The 20,044-nt window shown below is 42.4% G+C and overlaps 1 protein-coding gene across 1 annotated transcript; it reads left to right on the forward strand.

Moving 5' to 3' along the window:
• Window positions 1-14,110: 14,110 nt before the first annotated feature.
• Window positions 14,111-18,554, forward strand: LOC106593524 (zinc finger protein 239-like). The gene is made up of 2 exons (XM_045698584.1): window positions 14,111-16,271; window positions 17,102-18,554. The coding sequence occupies exons 1-2, from the start codon at window positions 16,169-16,171 to the stop codon at window positions 17,992-17,994; spliced, it is 996 nt and encodes a 331-aa protein (XP_045554540.1). The 5' UTR covers window positions 14,111-16,168; the 3' UTR covers window positions 17,995-18,554.
• The last annotated feature ends 1,490 nt before the right edge of the window (window positions 18,555-20,044 follow it).

A 20,044-nucleotide genomic window follows, 5' to 3' on the forward strand; every position in this document is an offset into this window, starting at 1 on the left:
CTCTCTCTCTCTCTATTCTGTCTGTCTGTAGGGCTCTCTCTCTCTCTCTATTTGGTCTGTCTGTAGGGCTCTCTCTCTATTCTGTCTGTCTGTAGGGCTCTCTCTCTCTCTCTATTCTGTCTGTAGGGCTCTCTCTCTCTCTATTCTGTCTGTAGGGCTCTCTCTCTCTCTATTCTGTCTGTAGGGCTCTCTCACTCTCTATTCTGTCTGTAGGGCTCTCTCACTATCTATTCTGTCTGTCTGTAGGGCTCTCTCTCTCTATTCTGTCTGTAGGGCTCTCTCTCTCTATTCTGTCTGTCTGTAGGGCTCTCTCTCTCTATTATGTCTGTCTGTAGGGCTCTCTCTCTCTCTATTCTGTCTGTCTGTAGGGCTCTCTCTCTCTATTCTGTCTGTAGGGCTCTCTCTCTCTATTCTGTCTGTCTGTAGGGCTCTCTCTCTCTCTATATATATATTCTGTCTGTCTGTAGGGCTCTCTCTCTATATATATATATATTCTGTCTGTCTGTAGGGCTCTCTCTCTCTCTATTCTGTCTGTGTGTAGGGCTCTCTCTCTCTCTATTCTGTCTGTCTGTAGGGCTCTCTCTCTATTCTGTCTCTGTAGGGCTCTCTCTCTCTATTCTGTCTGTAGGGCTCTCTCTCTCACTCTCTCTCTCTCTCTCTCTATTCTGTCTGTCTGTAGGGCTGTCTCTCTCTCTCTCTCTCTCTCTCTCTCTCTCTATTCTGTCTGTCTGTAGGGCTGTCTCTCTCTCTATTCTGTCTGTCTGTAGGGCTCTCTCTCTCTCTCTATTTGGTCTGTCTGTAGGGCTCTCTCTCTATTCTGTCTGTCTGTAGGGCTCTCTCTCTCTATTCTGTCTGTAGGGCTCTCTCTCTCTCTATTCTGTCTGTAGGGCTCTCTCTCTCTCTATTCTGTCTGTAGGGCTCTCCCACTATCTATTCTGTCTGTAGGGCTCTCACTCTCTATTCTGTCTGTCTGTAGGGCTCTCTCTCTCTCTATTCTGTCTGTAGGGCTCTCTCTCTCTATTCTGTCTGTCTGTAGGGCTCTCTCTCTCTCTATTCTGTCTGTCTGTAGGGCTCTCTCTATTCTGTCTGTAGGGCTCTCTCTCTCTATTCTGTCTGTCTGTAGGGCTCTCTCTCTCTATTCTGTCTGTCTGTAGGGCTCTCTCTCTCTATATATATATATTCTGTCTGTCTGTAGGGCTCTCTCTCTCTCTATTCTGTCTGTGTGTAGGGCTCTCTCTCTCTCTATTCTGTCTGTCTGTAGGGCTCTCTCTCTATTCTGTCTCTGTAGGGCTCTCTCTCTCTATTCTGTCTGTCTGTAGGGCTCTCTCTCTCTCTCTCTCTCTATTCTGTCTGTCTGTAGGGCTCTCTCTCTCTCTCTCTCTCTATTCTGTCTGTCTGTAGGGCTCTCTCTCTCTATTCTGTCTGTAGGGCTCTCTCTCTCTCTATTCTGTCTGTAGGGCTCTCTCACTCTCTATTCTGTCTGTAGGGCTCTCTCACTCTCTATTCTGTCTGTCTGTAGGGCTCTCTCACTCTCTATTCTGTCTGTCTGTAGGGCTCTCTCTCTATTCTGTCTGTCTGTAGGGCTCTCTCTCTCTATTCTGTCTGTAGGGCTCTCTCTCTCTCTATTCTGTCTGTAGGGCTCTCTCACTCTCTATTCTGTCTGTAGGGCTCTCTCTCTATTCTGTCTGTAGGGCTCTCTCTCTCTCTATTCTGTCTGTAGGGCTCTCTCACTCTCTATTCTGTCTGTAGGGCTCTCTCACTCTCTATTCTGTCTGTCTGTAGGGCTCTCTCTATTCTGTCTGTCTGTAGGGCTCTCTCTCTCTCTATTCTGTGTGTGTAGGGCTCGCTCTCTCTCTCTATTCTGTCTGTGTGTAGGGCTCTTTCTATCTATTCTGTCTGTCTGTAGGGCTCTCTCTCTCTATTCTGTCTGTAGGGCTCTCTCTCTCTATTCTGTCTGTCTGTAGGGCTCTCTCTCTCTCTATATATATATTCTGTCTGTCTGTAGGGCTCTCTCTCTCTATATATATATATTCTGTCTGTCTGTAGGGCTCTCTCTCTCTCTATTCTGTCTGTCTGTAGGGCTCTCTCTCTATTCTGTCTCTGTAGGGCTCTCTCTCTCTATTCTGTCTGTCTGTAGGGCTCTCTCTCTCTCTCTCTCTATTCTGTCTGTCTGTAGGGCTCTCTCTCTCTCTCTATTCTGTCTGTCTGTAGGGCTCTCTCTCTCTATTCTGTCTGTATGTAGGGCTCTCTCTCTCTCTATTCTGTCTGTAGGGCTCTCTCTCTCTCTATTCTGTCTGTAGGGCTCTCTCACTCTCTATTCTGTCTGTAGGGCTCTCTCACTCTCTATTCTGTCTGTCTGTAGGGCTCTCTCTATTCTGTCTGTCTGTAGGGCTCTCTCTCTCTCTATTCTGTGTGTGTAGGGCTCGCTCTCTCTCTATTCTGTCTGTGTGTAGGGCTCTTTCTATCTATTCTGTCTGTCTGTAGGACTCTCGCTCTATATATATTCTGTCTGTCTGTAGGGCTCTCTCTCTCTCTATTCTATCTGTCTGTAGGGCTCTCTCTCTCTTTCTATTCTGTCTGTCTCTCTCTCTTTCTATTCTGTCTGTTGGCAGGGCTCAATTAGCTTGAGTACGAGTCTCTTTAACAATCCACTCCTTGCCACTCCTTGTCATTGCCAAAGAGACTGGCCTTTCAGCAATCTTAACGTTTTTTCTAAACTGCCCCCTGTAATTCTTAATTTGGTTTCATTCAGTTGAGTCTATGACGGAAGCCTGGCGTAAAGATATTTCAACATCATGTCCAGATCATAAAAGGCTTCAATGATCACCCGTGCCAAATGTATAGGTGTCCCCATAGATCTAACATTTTAATTGAGGAAATGTGATCCTAATAATTGTTTTGAGCCTCCACGGTAGACATCCCTTCTAATGAAAAGACTCCACATCCTGCTGGTGTGAGCTGCAGAGGACAGTGTAGTTGCACTTGATACTGTATGTGTTTATGGATAAAAAAGTGTTCTTGCCATTTCCAAAAATAAGCTCAGTGGGGAATGGGGAGTCTGCTTTGCGATCTGTTGCCTAGGTCAACAGCCAGGGTTTCATTAAATAGGCCTAGGCTGTCACGTCCTGACCAGCAGAGGGAGTAATTGTATTAGTATTTGGTCAGGACGTGGCAGAAGGGTTTGTGTTTTGTATGGTTTTCTAGTTTGTCTATTTCTGTGTGGTCGGTGTGGCTCCCGATCAGGAACAGCTGTACGTCGTTGTTCCTGATTGGGAGTCATATATTAGTTGCTTGTTTTCACCTGGGGGCTGTGTGGGTAGTAGTCTTTAGCACTGCTGTTGTTGTTATTATAGCCTGTTAAACTGTCTTCTGTCGGTCTTTGTTTTTTTTGTTGGTGTTCACTTTATTTAATAAATATCAAGATGAGCATCCACATTCCTGCTGCGTTTTGGTCATCGCTACCCAACGACACCCGTGACATAGGCACTATACTTTTTTATTTAAAATGTAATTAAACCGACACATTTGCCAGTTTTCAACTTCAATTCACAGGCACCAAACGTGCGTCAGACAAAAACATTGTTTAAATTAACTAAATGTATGGTGTTTTTGGTTTATGTCAGTTTAATAGTTTTTTATGCTATAAATTGTTTTTTTTATGGTTATAAGTCATACAATTTTCCATGAAATTGAATCTTTTGCAATTCTGAGTAATTATTACTTTTATTCAGTACTACAGCAGTTGCTAAATAATTCCAATAGATGGCAGCATAAGGCCACAAATGAAATGACAGAAGATTTGTTTAGTTTTCTCCCTGGGTACACCACTCCACTCACAGGAAAAATCCTGCGTCAGACTAAAATATTGTTTTGTCTCTGGCGTACATAGCACAGACCACCTAAATCCACTGTAGGCTAGCATACGAATTGTCTATTATTAATAGCCCAGGCTTTTTTTACAGTCTTGTCCCATCACTGCAACTCCCGTACGGACTCGGGAGAGGCGAAGGTCGAGAGCAGTGCGTCCTCCGAAACACAACCCAACCAAGCCACACTACTTCTTGACACCAATGTGTCGGAGGAAACACCATACACCTGGCAACTGTGTCAGCATGCACTGCACCCGGCCCGCAACGGTAGTCACTAGTGCGCAATGGGACAAGGACATCCCTCCCCTAACCCGAACGACGCTGGGCCAATTGTGCACCGCCCCATGGGTCTTCCAGTCGTGGCCAGCTGCGACAGAGCCTGGACTCGAACCCAGAATCTCTAGTAGCACAGCTAGCACTGTGATGCAGTGCCTTAGACCACTGAGACAGAGCCTGGACTCAAACCCAGAATCTCTAGTAGCACAGTCATGCAGTGTCTTAGACCACTGAGACAGAGCCTGGACTCAAACCCAGAATCTCTAGTAGCACAGCTAGCACTGTGATGCAGTGTCTTAGACCACTGAGACAGAGCCTGGACTCAAACCCAGAATCTCTAGTAGCATAGCTAGCACTGTGATGCAGTGCCTTAGACCACTGAGACAGAGCCTGGACTCAAACCCAGAATCTCTAGTAGCACAGCTAGCACTGTGATGCAGTGCCTTAGACCACTGAGACAGAGCCTGGACTCAAACCCAGAATCTCTAGTAGCACAGTGATGCAGTGTCTTAGACCACTGAGACAGAGCCTGGACTCAAACCCAGAATCTCTAGTAGCACAGCTAGCACTGTGATGCAGTGCCTTAGACCACTGAGACAGAGCCTGGACTCAAACCCAGAATCTCTAGTAGCACAGCTAGCACTGTGATGCAGTGCCTTAGACCACCGCGCCACTCGGGAGGCCAACTTACACAACTCTGTCTTCACTGTTCCCTTCTTGAGCAATTCTCTTATTGCTCTTGAACTAGTAGCCTAACCCAATGTGTCCCAGAAGTAGAGATATAGTTTGGTCACTTACTTTGAACAATATATATTTGAGGTTCCACACACCACACAGCCTATTGGTTGTTGTTTACACCTATCCTGTCCTTTCAGATCTGTGAACTGATAGAAGAGGGCGGGGCTAAGGGGCAGGGGGGGAGGGGGCTGCAGTTTAAATTTCCTGAAATCTTGATCTACTGATGGTATGTCTGCTATGACAACAGGCTGTTCAGACTGTACTCAGGTCTGTACTGACATGTGTGGCTGTAGCTGTAGGGTTGCCTGAAGCCACGAGTTCCTCCACAGAGCAAGACTGATGACAGAACACTGTGGATATACAGTACCAGTCAAACGTTTTAGAACACTTACTCATTCAAGGTTTTTTTTTAATTTTTACTATTTTCTACATTATAGGATAATAGTGAAGACATCAAAATGATGAAATAACACATATGGAATCATGAAGTAACCAAAAAAGTGTTAAACAAATCAAAATATATTTGAGATTTGAGATTCTTTAAAGTAGCCACCCTTTGCCTTGATGACAGCATTGCACACTCTTGGCATTCTCTCAACCAGCTTCTTGAGGAAGTCACCTAGAATGCATTTCAATTACCGTAATTTCCGGACTATAAGCCGCAACTTTTTTTCCAAGCTATGAACCTCGCGGCTTAAACAATGACGCGGCTAATATATGGTTTTTTCCCGCTTTCAATTTTTTTGGGGGAAACCCTTTTTTTAAATCCTTCACTAAAACGGGCCGCATGCGAAGAGCAACTTATGGTCAAGTCTGCCAGTAGGTCCTGACAGCGTGGAGCATTGTCAAAAAATCCACTATCATCAACGGGTTTCGAAAGGCTGGACTGCTGCGTGTTGAAGAGGGCTCAGCGGGGGATTTGCCTCCGGATGAAAGTGACGAGAGCGACAATGAAAACGATCCAATATCGGATGAAGCAATTCTGAGGCTATTCAACTCCGACACCGAAGGAGATGACTTCAGTGCACAGGAGGAGGAAGATAGTGACCAATGACTTTCTTGGTAGGCTACTGTTTACTGCTAATTTTTTATTTTTTGTTACAAGCCGTGTTTCGTTAAAACCTATTTATTTTTGTTACAAGTCGTGTTTCGTTAAAGCCTATTTATTTTTGTTACAAGCCGTGTTTCGTTATTGCCTATTTATAGGGTGACCATACGTCCTCTTTTTCCCGGACATGTCCTCTTTTTGGACCTAAAAAAAATGCGTCCGGCCGGGATTTCTAAATCGCCCAAAATGTCCGGGATTCGGCTTTTGCTTTCTACAGTCCCATTCAATGTGTGCGTTTTGGGGGTTTTGTATTGCTTTGACCTTTCTCTTTAGGTCCCGCCTTCTCACACGCCACCATTGGTGGGTCATGTAGGCCTACGCAAACATTGGTCAAACTGCATCTCAATCATTACCCTCACCATGGCAACAGCCAAGAGATAGAGCAACAGCTTGCTTGTCAACAGTGACACATGGCTCCAGAACAGCGCAAAAATGCCCAAACGGATATGTAAATTCACAGACGATTTACAGAGAAAATTCCTGTGTTTTCGTCTTGGTCGGGATCCGTGTGAAGCAGAATGCTTGACCTGCAAAGCTGGCACGTACGTGTCAGTGTCAAATAAAGGTGCTAGCGACCTAGAAACCCACATAAGCTCCGCAAAACACTAAATTGCAGCTAAAGGAGAGAGTTCGTCAGGTAAATTCATTGACTATTTTGTGAGAGCAGGTAAAACAGAAGATGCTGTTACTGCTGCGGAGGGAGTTTTTGCATTCCACAACACGAAGCACCACAATAGCTCAGGGGCGAAAATCTGACATCAACTTTGGAGGGGACAATTACATTAAATTTTCTCAAGAGCAATTCTTGAGGGGGACACCAAAAGTAGTGCTGTAACACATAGCCTACGTTGTAATATGTTAAATGTATATTGAGGAACCATACTTACTACTACTGGATAATTGATAGGTACAGTAGTTAACAGAAGGGTTGTCCCAACTTGTTCAAATGTTTAAATCATCATAATACTACTACTAATAATAGTTATAGCAGTGTTCCTTATCAGTCCAGTATGTCCGCAGGTATTTGTATTTACAACCAGCAATACCAAGAAAAGCCAGTAGGTGGCAATGGTACTGTACACTGTATGGGTGCAGTTTTCGTAAATACAATGAACATGGTGTGATCTCGTCTAAAATAATCTCCATTGAGTAACATCACAAAGTTGTTCTCCGTATTGAATTGACCTTTTAATTTTACTTTTTCTGATACATTTATAAAGTCATTAAATATGTGCCACTGGCCTGAGTCTACTACAATAGCTTTACAAGAACAAAAAGCTAAAAATAAGTACAGTTCTAAAAGCAAAATAACTACTTCAATGAATAACCCAAATAAATCAACCAAAATATCCTTCAGTCTGTGTCTCAACTCTTCAAACAGCAGCTATGGACAAGTATGTCACACAAAGTATGACATTTTAAATAAAATAACATGAAATAAATAATTAGTAAGTGTACTGTCATGTACTAAAGCCTCCTGAGGACCTCTGCTGCCTCTCCACTGCTGCTACAGGGGTATTTGTTGTGAAAGAGAGGGATCTGCACTGAAAGATAATCTATGTTTAGCTCTGGGTACTGATCTAGAGACTCATCCAACTCCCCCGTGAGAAGCGCTCTTTCCAACTTTTGCAGGACGTTTAGACTGTCCTGGTCAGAACGGTCGCCAAACTGAACCTCCACACCATCCAACACAAAAAATTCTGCCCTATAGTGATCCACTGCTTTGCCAGCAAATCGTCTTGAGTGTGTCTCAATGGATTCAATAGAGTCAATCAATGTTGTTGCTTTCTCATACAGTGCAAGGTAGCTTTCGTCATTTCTCTTGCCCCTAAGAGATGACCGCACACACTCGACTGCAGCCTGCATACCAGAGACAGTCTGAGTTTTCTTCTGCAGTGAAATGTTTAGACATTCAAGCTCTCCAAGAACAGCAGAGGCAAGTGTGAGGCCCAACACAGTCTTGCCTTTGCTGAAGTGCTCGAATAAGCCACTGGCGGTTGAAGCTGTCTTGGATGCAGTTGTTGCCATCTCCTCTAGGCTGCTTAGTTCCCGCTCATACTGCCCTAGCACAGCTCTAATAGCAGTATTCCGCACAGTCCACCTCGTTGGACATAGGGGTTTCAGGGTGGTCAGATTTGTATCTTTGGACGTGGCAATTGATTCAAACATGCTCTTAAACTTTCCTGACTGGCCATAGAGGACACCTAACTGATGGACCCAAGAAAGGGAATCCCGGATCAGTGGGGAGGCTGTGCAGCCAGCCTGTGTAATCAGATTACACAGTGTGCTCCACAATGCACATAGAGGGCTAATGGCTGCTGCCTCCTCACAATTGCCTGTGCACCTGTGTATTTTCCTGCCATGTTTAGAGTCACCATCGTAGCTCTGCCCACGTAAGCCAGACATGGGCAAATTGAGCCTCAACAACACATCAGTTGCCACTTTCGCAATGCCCTCGCCTGTTGTCTCCGACACCCTGTATAGCCCAATAAACTTCTTGTGAGGGACAAGGTCATGGTCAACATAACGGAGACACTCTCCTGTTCAGCACCAGAGACATCTTGAGTACCATCAACAATTACTGAAAATTGTACAATCGGAAGAGACCTAATCTCAGCTGCAATGCCTTGAATGACTGTATTGGCCATGATGTTCAGAATTTCATTCTGTACTCCTAACTACCGGTACCCAAAACTACACAATTAATTAAAACAGCAATACCATTGCCTTTAACAAATCTTAGTTCAGTCACCAGTTTAAGTTGAGAGTGGGGGTATCTATGGCATTTTCCAATTATGTCCCTATTTTACAAGATAACAAAAAAATTAGAACCTTTCATAATGTTGCCAAACAAAGACTCAACAAACTTACCTGAGACTCCCTGTCTCTGCCAGTCTGTCCCTGCATATCTGTCCCCAACTCTGCTGTCTGTGTGCCATCTGTTGCCTGCTCTGCCTAATGACATCAATGTGAAACATTTCTATTAGCATTTCACTTCTTTCTTATGAACATTTTATCAACTAGTCTTTGAGATATTAGGCTACTAGGGTTCTTACTTTGCGTTTTGGTGTACTGAAAAATACTCTGATGTCCGTCTTTTTTCTTTTTTCTGCCATTTTTCTACCTGGCTGGCTACACACACACACAGTGTGTAGGTTATTTACAGTAGGAGATGGGCTTCTATCATCTTATCTTCTATCATTCTATATGGACTTCGATCTAAAAGGTAGCTAGCAAATGTGAAACGGATTAAAATGACAAGAGTTGACAGCTGTATGAGTTCACCATTTACACAACATATGCTGCAACCTTTTGTAATTTTAATAGTTTGTTTCATATTGGCTGGCTTCCAACAATAGCTGAATGTGCAAAGCTAGTGAGCGCCAATTCCGTTTCAGTGGTGTTTGCTATAATCTTTGTTACCCGAGTTAAATAAAGTTGAAATAAAATAAATAAAAGTTCCCTTGCGACAATTTAGCTTTTGCAACGAGACCATTAAATATATTTAAGACCATTGTCTTAAAATTAGAACCTGTTCAGTTTGGATTTCAGTTTATCGCTAACCTTATCACAGGGACTTTGAAGCACTAACTTACATCATCTGCATGCTGATTTCGGAATAAATTGACGATAGCAAAGATTCCATCTTTGACGAGGCCACATAAATGGAATAGGTACTAGCTAGCTTAATAGTTAATATTTGCGCGCTACCTCTGCATATTCAGCTAGTGTGTGTGCGCGATTGACTGGCTAACCTCACGTCAGTTACGTTCATTGAGTGCCTTTCAGACAGTAGATACGACCTCTCTGTTACGGAGCAAGCTAAGGAACTGGCAGTGGATCAAACCATTGTGAGGCAAAGGGTGGGGGTGTCGCAATCTTCTGAAACTTAAAAACACGCTATTAAGTGTCTATAATCAGCACAATTGCTTTCATTGCGTATTATTAATATTATTTAAATTACATAGTTATGTTTCAGTGATATATTGGGGGGGACAAATCATATTTTTCCCAGGATGGGGGGGTCGTGTCCCCCCCGTCCCCCCCGGGATTTCCGCCCCTGCAATAGCTACAGATCAATGGACTGCATGTCTGCCTTGTTAAAAAGGTATTCCCTGATTCCGAGACTGCGCGAACATTTTCAAGCGCTCGTACTAAGACCGAAGCAATTGTTAACGCTGTGATAGCACCACATTCTGTCGACATAGCTCAGAAAGCACTAGAAGACATACGTTACTGTGGTGTTTCTACTGATGGGAGCAAACACGGTGCTGTGAAAATATTCCCTCTGCTTATTCAGTATTTTGATTGGAAGAATGGTGGTGTGCAAAGTAAATTAGTCGAAGTTAAAAACACTCCAAATGAGACAGCTGATACTAGGGTGACCATACGTCCTCTTTTTCCCGGACATGTCCTCTTTTTTGAAAACTAAAATATGGTCACCCTACTATTTATTTTTGTTACAAGCCGTGTTTCGTTAAAGCCTGTGTAAAGTTCATTTGTTTCAATGTACCGGTACGCACCTGCGGCTTATAGACATGTGCGGCTTATTTATGTTCAAAATAATAAAAAATAAAAAATTCAGTGGGTGCGGCTTATATTCAGTTGCGCTTAATAGTCCGGAAATTACGGTAACAGGTGTGCCTTGTTAAAAGTTAACTTGTGGAATTTCTTTCCTTCTTAATGCATTTGAGTCAATCAGTTGTGTTGTGACAAAGTAGGGGTGTATACAGAAGATATCCCTATTTGGTAAAAGACCAAGTCCATACTATGACGAGAACAGCTCAAATAAGTAAAGCGAAATGACAGTCCATCATTGCTTTTAGACATGAAGGTCAGTCAATCCAGAACCTTTCAAGAAATGTTAGTTTCTTCAAGTGCAGTGGCAAAATCCATCAAGTGCTATGATGAAACTGTTTCTCATGATGACCGCCACAGGAAAGGAAGACCCAGAGTTACCTCTGCTGCATAGGATAAGTTCATTAGAATAACTGCACCTCAGATTGCAGTCCAAATAAATGTTTCACCGAGTTCAAGTAACAGACACATCTCAACATCAAATGTTCAGAGGAGACTGCGTGAATCAGGCTTTCATGGTAGAATTGCTGCAAAGAAACCACTACTAAAGGACACCAATAATAAGAAGAGACTTGATTGGGCCAAGTGACACGAGCAATGGACATTAGACTGGTGGAAATAACGTCCTTTGGTCTGATGAGTCCAAATTTCTGATTTTTGCTTCCAACCACTGCGTCTTTGTGAGACGAAGAGTAGGTGAATGGATGATCTCCGTGGTTCCCACCGTGAAGCATGGAGGAGGAGGTGTGATGGTGTGGGAGTGCTTTGCAGGTGACACTGATTTATTTAGAATTCAAGGCACACTTAACCAGCATGGCTACCACAGCATTCTGCAGTGATACACCAATCTATTTGATTTGCGCTTAGTGGGACTATCATTTATTTTTCAACAGGACAATGACCCAAAACACACCTCCAGGCTGTGTAAGGGCGATTTGACCAAGAAGGAGAGTGATGGAGTGCTGCATCAGATGACCTGGCCTCCACAATCACCCGACCTCAACCCAATTGAGATGGTTTGGGATGAGTTGGACCGCAGAGTGAAGGAAAAGCAGCCAACAAGTGCTCAGCATATGTGGGAACTCATTCAAGACTGTTGGAAAAGCATTCCTCATGAAGCTGGTTGAGAGAATGTCAAGAGTGAGCAAAGCAGTCCTCAAGGCAGAAGAATCTAAAATCTAAAATATATTTTGATTTGTTTAACACTTTTTTTGTTACTGCATGTGTTATTTCCTAGTTATGATGTCTTCACTATTATTCTACAAAGTACAAAATAGTAAAAAAAAAAGTGCATAGGTATGTCTTAACTTTTGACTGGTACTGTATATATGTATTTATGTATACACACATATATATATATATATATATATTATACACTACATTTATAGCAGCAGAACCAGTCAAAGTTGGTTCTGCTGCTATAACAGCCTCCACTCTTCTGGGAAGGCTTTCCACTAGATGTTGGATCATTGTTGCGGGGACTTGTGTCCATTCAGCCACAAGAGCATTAGTAAAGTCGGGAACTGATGTTGGGTGTTTAGGCCTGGCTTGCAGTCGGCGTTCCAATTCATCCCAATTGTGTTTGATAAGGTTGAGGTCAGGGCTCTGTGCAGGCCTGTCAAGTTCTTCCACAAACCAGGAATTTACAGCCGAAGCATTGCAGGGAATACTGACCGAAGACGTTCCCCACTCCCAGGCCCCTGAGCCTGTGTAGGGATGTGATCTCGATTGGACTGTCACTGTGGGATGGTTGTTGGATTTACACGTTGTTGTATTTTGTCTGAAGTCATCCCCCCCCCCCTTTCGACAATGGATGTTTATTTTTTATCCAGTTCACTAACTGTACAGTAGGTGGCAGCATACACATTACATTTTGTGTGAACGTCATTTTACCAGAGAAGAAGAAGTTAGTGCATCAGTCCAGGGTCAGAGTAGTGCAGAAGGTGCCATATGCTGAGACAGTGAATAAAGTAGAGGAGGATGTATCAAGGGTGAGGGATTCTGAGAGGATCCCTGTGAGTAGTAGATCTCTACCAATACAGAGGGATACTGTAGGCCAATAGGTAATATGCTTCAGTAAGATGGTCTTCTAGCGTTCATAGCAATGGTTATCAAATGTACAGCAGAAATGGAATGTAAATCACAGAACATAGATGTCGTGGTGGCAGTTTCAGAGAAATACTTGGGTGTATGAGATTTAACTTCAGAAGAGTTACAAGGTGTGTTGAGTGGCCGTGTCCTGTCCTCCCAGGCCATTGGCCTGGTGTAGAACCAGATAGAGGTCTAATGGTGGAATTTTTATTTATTTATTTATTTATTTCACCTTTATTTAACCAGGTAGGCAAGTTGAGAACAAGTTCTCATTTACAATTGCGACCTGGAATAGGGTAGTGGGTTTTAATGAGTGTAGGGTAAAGTACTTAAGTAAAGTACTTGAGTAAAAATACTTTTAAATACTACTTAAGTAGTGTTTTGGGGTATCTGTACTTTACTTGACTATTTCTATTTTTGACAACTTTTACTTTTATTTCACTACATTCCTAAAGAAAGTAATGTACTTTTTACTCCATACATTTTCCCTGACACCCAAAAGTACTTTGTACATTTTGAATGCTTAGCAGGACAGAAAAATGGTCCAATTCACATACTTATCATGAGAAAATTCCTGGTCATCCCTATTGCCTCTGATCTGGCGGACTCAATAAACACAAATGTTTCGTTTGTAAATCATGTCTGAGTGTTGGAGCATGTCCCTGGCTATCTGTAAATTTAAAAAACAAGAAAATGGTGCCGCCTGGTTTGTTTAATATGTGGAATTTGAAATGATTTATACTTTTACTTTCTATACTTAAGTATATTTTATCAATTACATTTACTTTTGATACTTAAGTATATTTCAAACCAAACACTTTTAGACTTTTACTCAAGTAGTATTTTACTGGGTGACTTCCACTTGAGAAATGTTCTATTAAGGTATCTTTACATTTACTCAAGTATGACAATTAGGTACTTTTTCCACCACTTGGGCCAGTAACCGAAAGGTTACTGGAGCTGAAAAGGTAAAAATTCTGCCCCTGAACAAGGCAGTTAACCCACTGTTCCCCCATAGGCCTTCATTGTAAATAAGAATTCGTTCTTAACTGACTTGCCTAGTGAAATAAAGGTTAAATAAAAGTAAATAAATACAAATTATTATACTGCTATTTAAAATCACTTGGAGCTGATTTCCTGGTGTTTTTACAGTCTATTATGTTTATTTGTTTTTCTCATTAAAACTTGGGGGGCCAAATAAAACCACCCGTGTGCCGCTCGGGGGGAACCTGGTTTATACTAAAGTCCAGTTGGGGGTGGTATTGCAGCATATCGACCAACCGCCATTAAACCCCACCGAACAAGAACAAGGACAAGTCCTGTTGCGCTGTGGTCGTCGCTGAACAGGAAGTTCCGGGCAGGCGTAAGCCGTAATGAAAGCGCCAGAACTGTTCTCTGAAGACGATAGCTTTAATATCCGTTTCAAATATATTACTAAAAGGTATGTCATTGCACGTTTAAACTTTATAATATCGATAGAACATGTCGGGTCACAAATCCGTCAAGGTATTATCGCGTTTGTTAATAAAGGTTTTATGACGTGTTATTTCTGTGTTAAACCGAGTGAAGAACGTGTAAAAAAATATTGTTAGTCATATAGTTAGCTAGCTGACGTTAGACTTTGGGGGTTTTCCAGAGTGAATTAATTTACATTATTTCGTCAATGTAATTTTATAAAGAATCAATTGATTTGAGATTTATGAGTTCGTTTGACATGTTTATTATTATTGTAACGACCCTGGGTTTATTAGCGCGGAAATCGACTCTCCAGTACGAGCGTGCTTTTGCGGAACAGTCGATAGCGCGCGGGACTTCGGGCTAGAAGGTCGAGGGTTCGAGACCTGCTCCCTGCTGTTTCATTACATTATTATTTCCATATGTTCACGAGCTGGTAAAATGGCGGAGCCTCTCGGTCTGAGTCAATAGACTTGCAGGCAGTGCGGATGCACCAGAGAGACAATTTCAGGGTTGTTCTACTGTTTAGAAGCAGAATGTCATGTTCATCTGATTTCTACATGTCACTGTAACAATATTCAGACACGTTCAGTTTCTATATTTATCTATAATTGTTACTATGGTGTGAATGAGAAATACAATCGGTTTTTGTGAGTGAAATAAGTAGAAAATAGTACATAGTTCTGCTTCAAACAAACTGCAAACTTGTATTAATTGTTTATTTAGTAATTTATGCATTTACGTAAATTTAGGTAGTCTACTTTATATTGAGTGCACTTAGGGGGTGAACACTATTTACAATTAAGGACCTCTGAAAGGAAAATGGATGGCCGTCCCATCAACAAAATATATTTGACCTAAACCCTCCCTGAATGCTTGCTTTTGGACATTTTCTTCAGTAAAAGAGGCCTGGTGGGTGGAGGAATAGTATTTTTTTTGGACTAGGCCTAATCAACAACAAAATCACAGCACAGCCATTGGTTATGCAGCATTAAACACGTTTGGGATTAACACACACAGAGCAGGCCGGGGCTCAGGGTTGGAATAACCTTTGCTGTGTGTAATGCAGCCTAGTTGTATTTACACCATCCCAGCAACTATCTAAGAAATACAGTATAACTTTGCTCTGTGCTTCTCCCAGCATGCACTTCGTATCCTATAGGCTACGGATCACTTGATTGACATCACACTAAATAGCCTATAGTCACACCTGATATTGTGAGCCCAGCAGAGAATCAGAGATGAGGGGCGGTATCGGCCACACATTGATATATTTAAGCGTTAAGGCCAGAGGGGGTTTGTTATATGTCCAATATACCATGGCTAAGGGCTGTTGTGGAGTGCCTGGATACAGCCCTTATCCCTGATATATTGGACATACACCACAAACCCTTGAGGTGCCTTATTGCTATTATAAACTGGTTACCAATGTAATTAGAACAGTAAAAAGTAATGTTTTGTCATACCCGTGGTATATGGTGTGATATACCACGGCTGTCAGCCAATCAGCGTTCAGGGTTCGATCCACCCAGTTTATAAAGCCTAATAAGCAACTAATTCTAAAACACTGAGAAATATTGACATTTCATCAATTATAAATGACATGACCCTCTTCTGGACTAGATTAAAACAATACTAAACCCTCCCCTTGACTGAAATTGAAAAAGCATAACCCTCATTTTTCTCCAGGTAACCATTCTGTACATTTAGATCCATCTCTTACGTTGGGTCATTTAAAGTGTGAACTTTGTCTAATGTGAATTAATATTTTGTTGTCAATGTTTAGCTACCTGATCTGTTGAAATGAGATAATTGAACAAGAAAAACATCTATTTTTAGAGAATAAAGAAAGTGCCAGAACTGTCAAGAGAATAATTTTTTGTGTCCGTGTCTCTTTATTACGACTGGCCGACTCAGATTAAGTCTGAGGCCGGTAACATCAACAGTGAGGACAAACCCAGCCTGCCTCTCTCCTTCCACACTGAGTCCAAACCTACAGTTACTGGGTCCTGATTGTGACAGTGGAGCCAGGTTTGCACTGCAGGATCCAGAGATGGCATCAGTGAAGCTGGAAGACTGCAGTCAAACACTGGAGCTGAATGTCAACATTAAAGATGAAGAAGAGGAGGAGAAGATTAGGACAACTGTTAATCATGGTAAGCAGCTGGTTCTATCTATAAGTTATCTTCATAAATTAGACCTCCATAAGTTATGACCCAGTCTACTGCTAGGTTGAATTCTGTAATTCTGACATCACACATCCCTGAACAACTGGGTTATCTGGAGTGATCAGAGAGTAGACTAAAGAAGTGGAGTGAGTAGACAAACTGCCAGTGTTTTAAAGTTCTATGAAATGAGTCTGTGTAGTTACTAACCCTTGTGATAGTGAGTGGACGATGATTATGGATAATTATTTTAATCCTTTTGGACCCTTTTGCCTTCAACTGTTACCAGGGTTCGGGGCAATTCCAGATATTTTGGGAAATACACAGAAATTCCAATTCTCTTCAATGCTTTTCATTTAGGAAAATGTGGAATTGGAATTTGGTTTACTTTCTGAATTGACTTTTGTTTAAATGGAATTTACCCCAACCCTGGCTGTTACCCACTTTTGGAATAGTTTTATTCCCCTGTATTTTACAGCCTACTGATATGAGTATATATGTCACCCAGTACACCCAGAAGATGACTGGCCACGGCTCAGAGCCTGGTTCCTTTCTAGGTTTCTGCCTTCTAGGGAGTTTTTTTCTAGCCACTGTGCTTCTACATCTGCATTGCTTGCTGTTTGGGGTTTTAGGCTGGGTTTCTGTAAAGCACTTATACATTTATTTTATGAAACCCTTTTTGCATCAGCAGTTGTCACAAAGTGCTTTAACAGAAACCCAGCCTAAAATCCCCAAAGAGCAAGCAATGCAGATGTAGCTTCATAAAATACATTTGACATGAATATCACATCGACTGTCTGGTTCTTCTGATGTTCACACAGGAGACCATGTTGAGACATTCTCTACATCCAGAGAGCAACAGCAGGAAGATCACAGAGCTAAGAGGTCTCACCACTGCCCACATTGTGAGGCGATTTTCCCAATTATATCAAAGCTAAAATTACACCTAAAAATACACACAGGAGAGAATCTGTATTCCTGTACTGACTGTGGGAAGAGATTCACAACATCAAGGGCTCTGAAACTTCATCAGAGAGTGCACACTGGAGAGAAACCTTACTACTGCTCGTACTGTGGGGAGAGTTACTCTCAACAGAGCAACTTCAAAAAACACCAACGTCTACACACAGGAGAGAAGCCTTACTCCTGCTGTGACTGTGGAAAATGCTTTACAACATCATCTGAGCTAACAGTTCATCAGAGAACACACACTGGAGAAAAGCCTTACATCTGCTCTGACTGTGGGAAGAGTTTCTCCCACCTGTGTAACTTTAAAGCACACCACCGTATACATTCAGGAGAGAAGCCATACTCCTGCTCTGACTGTGGGAAGAATTTCTCCCGATTGTATACCTTAAAATCACATGAACGTACCCATACAGGAAAGAAGCCTTACTCCTGTTCTGACTGTAGGAAGAGTTTTTCTCACCAGGGTAGCTTTAAAGCACACCAACGTATACACACAGGAGAGAAGCCATACTCTTGCTCTGACTGTGGGAAGAGTTTCTCTCAACAGAGCAACTTAAAAACACACCGACGTATACACACAGGAGAGAAGCCTTACTACTGCTCTGACTGTGGGAAGAGTTTCTCTCAAGAGAGCAACTTAAAAACACACCAACGTAAACATAAAGGAGAGAAGCCTTACTACTGCTCTGTCGGTGGGAAGAATTTCTCTACAGAACCGATTAAAAACACACCAAGGTATACATAAAGGAGAGAAGCCTCGTCAGTTCTCTCAGACCAGCTGAGATTAAAATTAAGTGATGGAGTGATTTTAATCTCATTGCTTGACTTGAACTGAAATATGTGCCGGTACTTATTTTGGGTGCCGGTACTGTTTATATTTAGCTTCAGGACCTCCACCATATTTTTGAGCTAATCTATAACAGGAACAGGAGCTCAAGCAGTAGAACACTTGAGGTCCTGGTACTCCGCTCCGGTAAGTTCCTGCCCAAGTCAAGCGCCGGTACTCACAACATGTATCAGATAGAGATGGTGTGATGATCAGTTCTCTGTGGGAATGAGTTAGTAGACACAACATGCATCAGATAGAGATGGTGTGATGATCAGTTTTCTGTGGGAATGAGTTAGTAGACACAACATGTATCAGATAGAGATGATGTGATGATCAGTTCTCTGTGGGAATGAGTTAGTAGACACAACATGCATCAGATAGAGATGGTGTGATGATCAGTTTTCACTATTAGTTTGGGGGGGGATTGGTTTTTACTACATAGTTATTTGTTTAATGATACACAGTCTCTGAAACAACTACATGTGTTTATTAAGTTGTCTTTCAAAACTAGATTAGATATTGAAGTTATTCATCATCAATGGGTTTGGATAATTGCATCCAGTGGCGTTACTAGTCCTGGGCTTTCGGGGCTTCAGCCCCGGATGTTTTAGGTCCAGTCCCAAACTTTGGATGGTAAAAAAGGTGCATCCGTAAAGTATTCAGACCCCTTCCCTTTTTCAATTTTTTTTTAACATCCTTATTCAAAAATGTATAGTGACATTTTTGCAAATTTATTAAAAATACAAAACAGAAACCTTATTTACATAAGTATTCAGACCCTTTTCTATGAGACTTGAAATTGAGCTCAGGTGCATCCCTTTTCCGTTGGTCATCTTTGAGATGATTGGAGGCCACCTGTGGTAAAATCAATTGATCAGACATGATTTGGAAATGCACACACCTGTCTATATTGGTCCCACAGTTGACAGTGCATGTCAGAGCAAAAATCAAGCCATGAGGTCAAATGAATTGTCAGTAGATCCTGAAACAGGATTGCGTTGAGGCATAGATCTGGGGAAGGGTACCAAAACCTCTCTGCAGGTTAGAAGGTAACCAAGAACACAGTGGCCTTCATCATTCTTCAATGGAAGAAGTTTGGAACCACCAAGACTCTTCCTAGAGTTGGCCACCCGTCCAAATTGAACAATCGGGGAGAAGGGCCTTGGTCAGGAAGGTGAGCAAGAACCGGTGGGTACTCTGACAGAGCTCCAGAGTTCCTCTGTGGAGATGGGAGAATCTTCCAGAAGGACAACCATCTCTGCAGCACTCCACCATTCAGGCCTTTATGGTAGAGTGGCCAGACGGAAGCCACTCTTCAGTAAAAGGCACATGACAGCCTGCTTGGAGTTTGCCAAAAGGCACCTAAAGGACTCTCAGACCATGAGAAACAAGATTCTCTGGTCTGATGAAACCAAGATTGTACTCTTTGGCCTGAATGCCAAGTGTCACGTCTGGAGGAAACCTGTCACCACCCCTATGGTGAAGCATGGTGGTGATCGTATCATGCTGTGGGGATGTTTTTCAGCGGCAGGGACTGGGAGACTAGTCAAGATTGAGGGAAAGGTGAACGGAGCAAATTGCAGAGAGATCCTTGATGAAAACCTGCTCCAGAGCACTCAGGACCACAACGACCCTAAGCACACAGCCAAGACAATGCAGGAGTGACTTCAGGACAAGTCTCTGAATGTCCTTGTGTGGCCCAGCCAGAGCCTGGACTTGAACCCGATTGAACATCTCTGGAGAGACCTGAAAATAGCTGTGTAGTGACGCTCCCCATCCAACCTGACAGAGTTTGAGAGGATCTGCAGAGAAGAATGGGAGAAACTCCTCAAATACAGGTTTGCCAAGCTTGTAGCATCATACCCAAGAAGACTGTAATCACTGCCAAACGTGCTTCAACAAAGTACTAAGGGTCTGAATACTTATGTAAATGTAATATTAGAGTTTTTAAACAAAAATATATCTA

Source organism: Salmo salar, chromosome ssa17 (genome assembly GCF_905237065.1).
Source record: "Salmo salar chromosome ssa17, Ssal_v3.1, whole genome shotgun sequence".
Classification (NCBI taxonomy): Eukaryota; Metazoa; Chordata; class Actinopteri; order Salmoniformes; family Salmonidae; genus Salmo; species Salmo salar.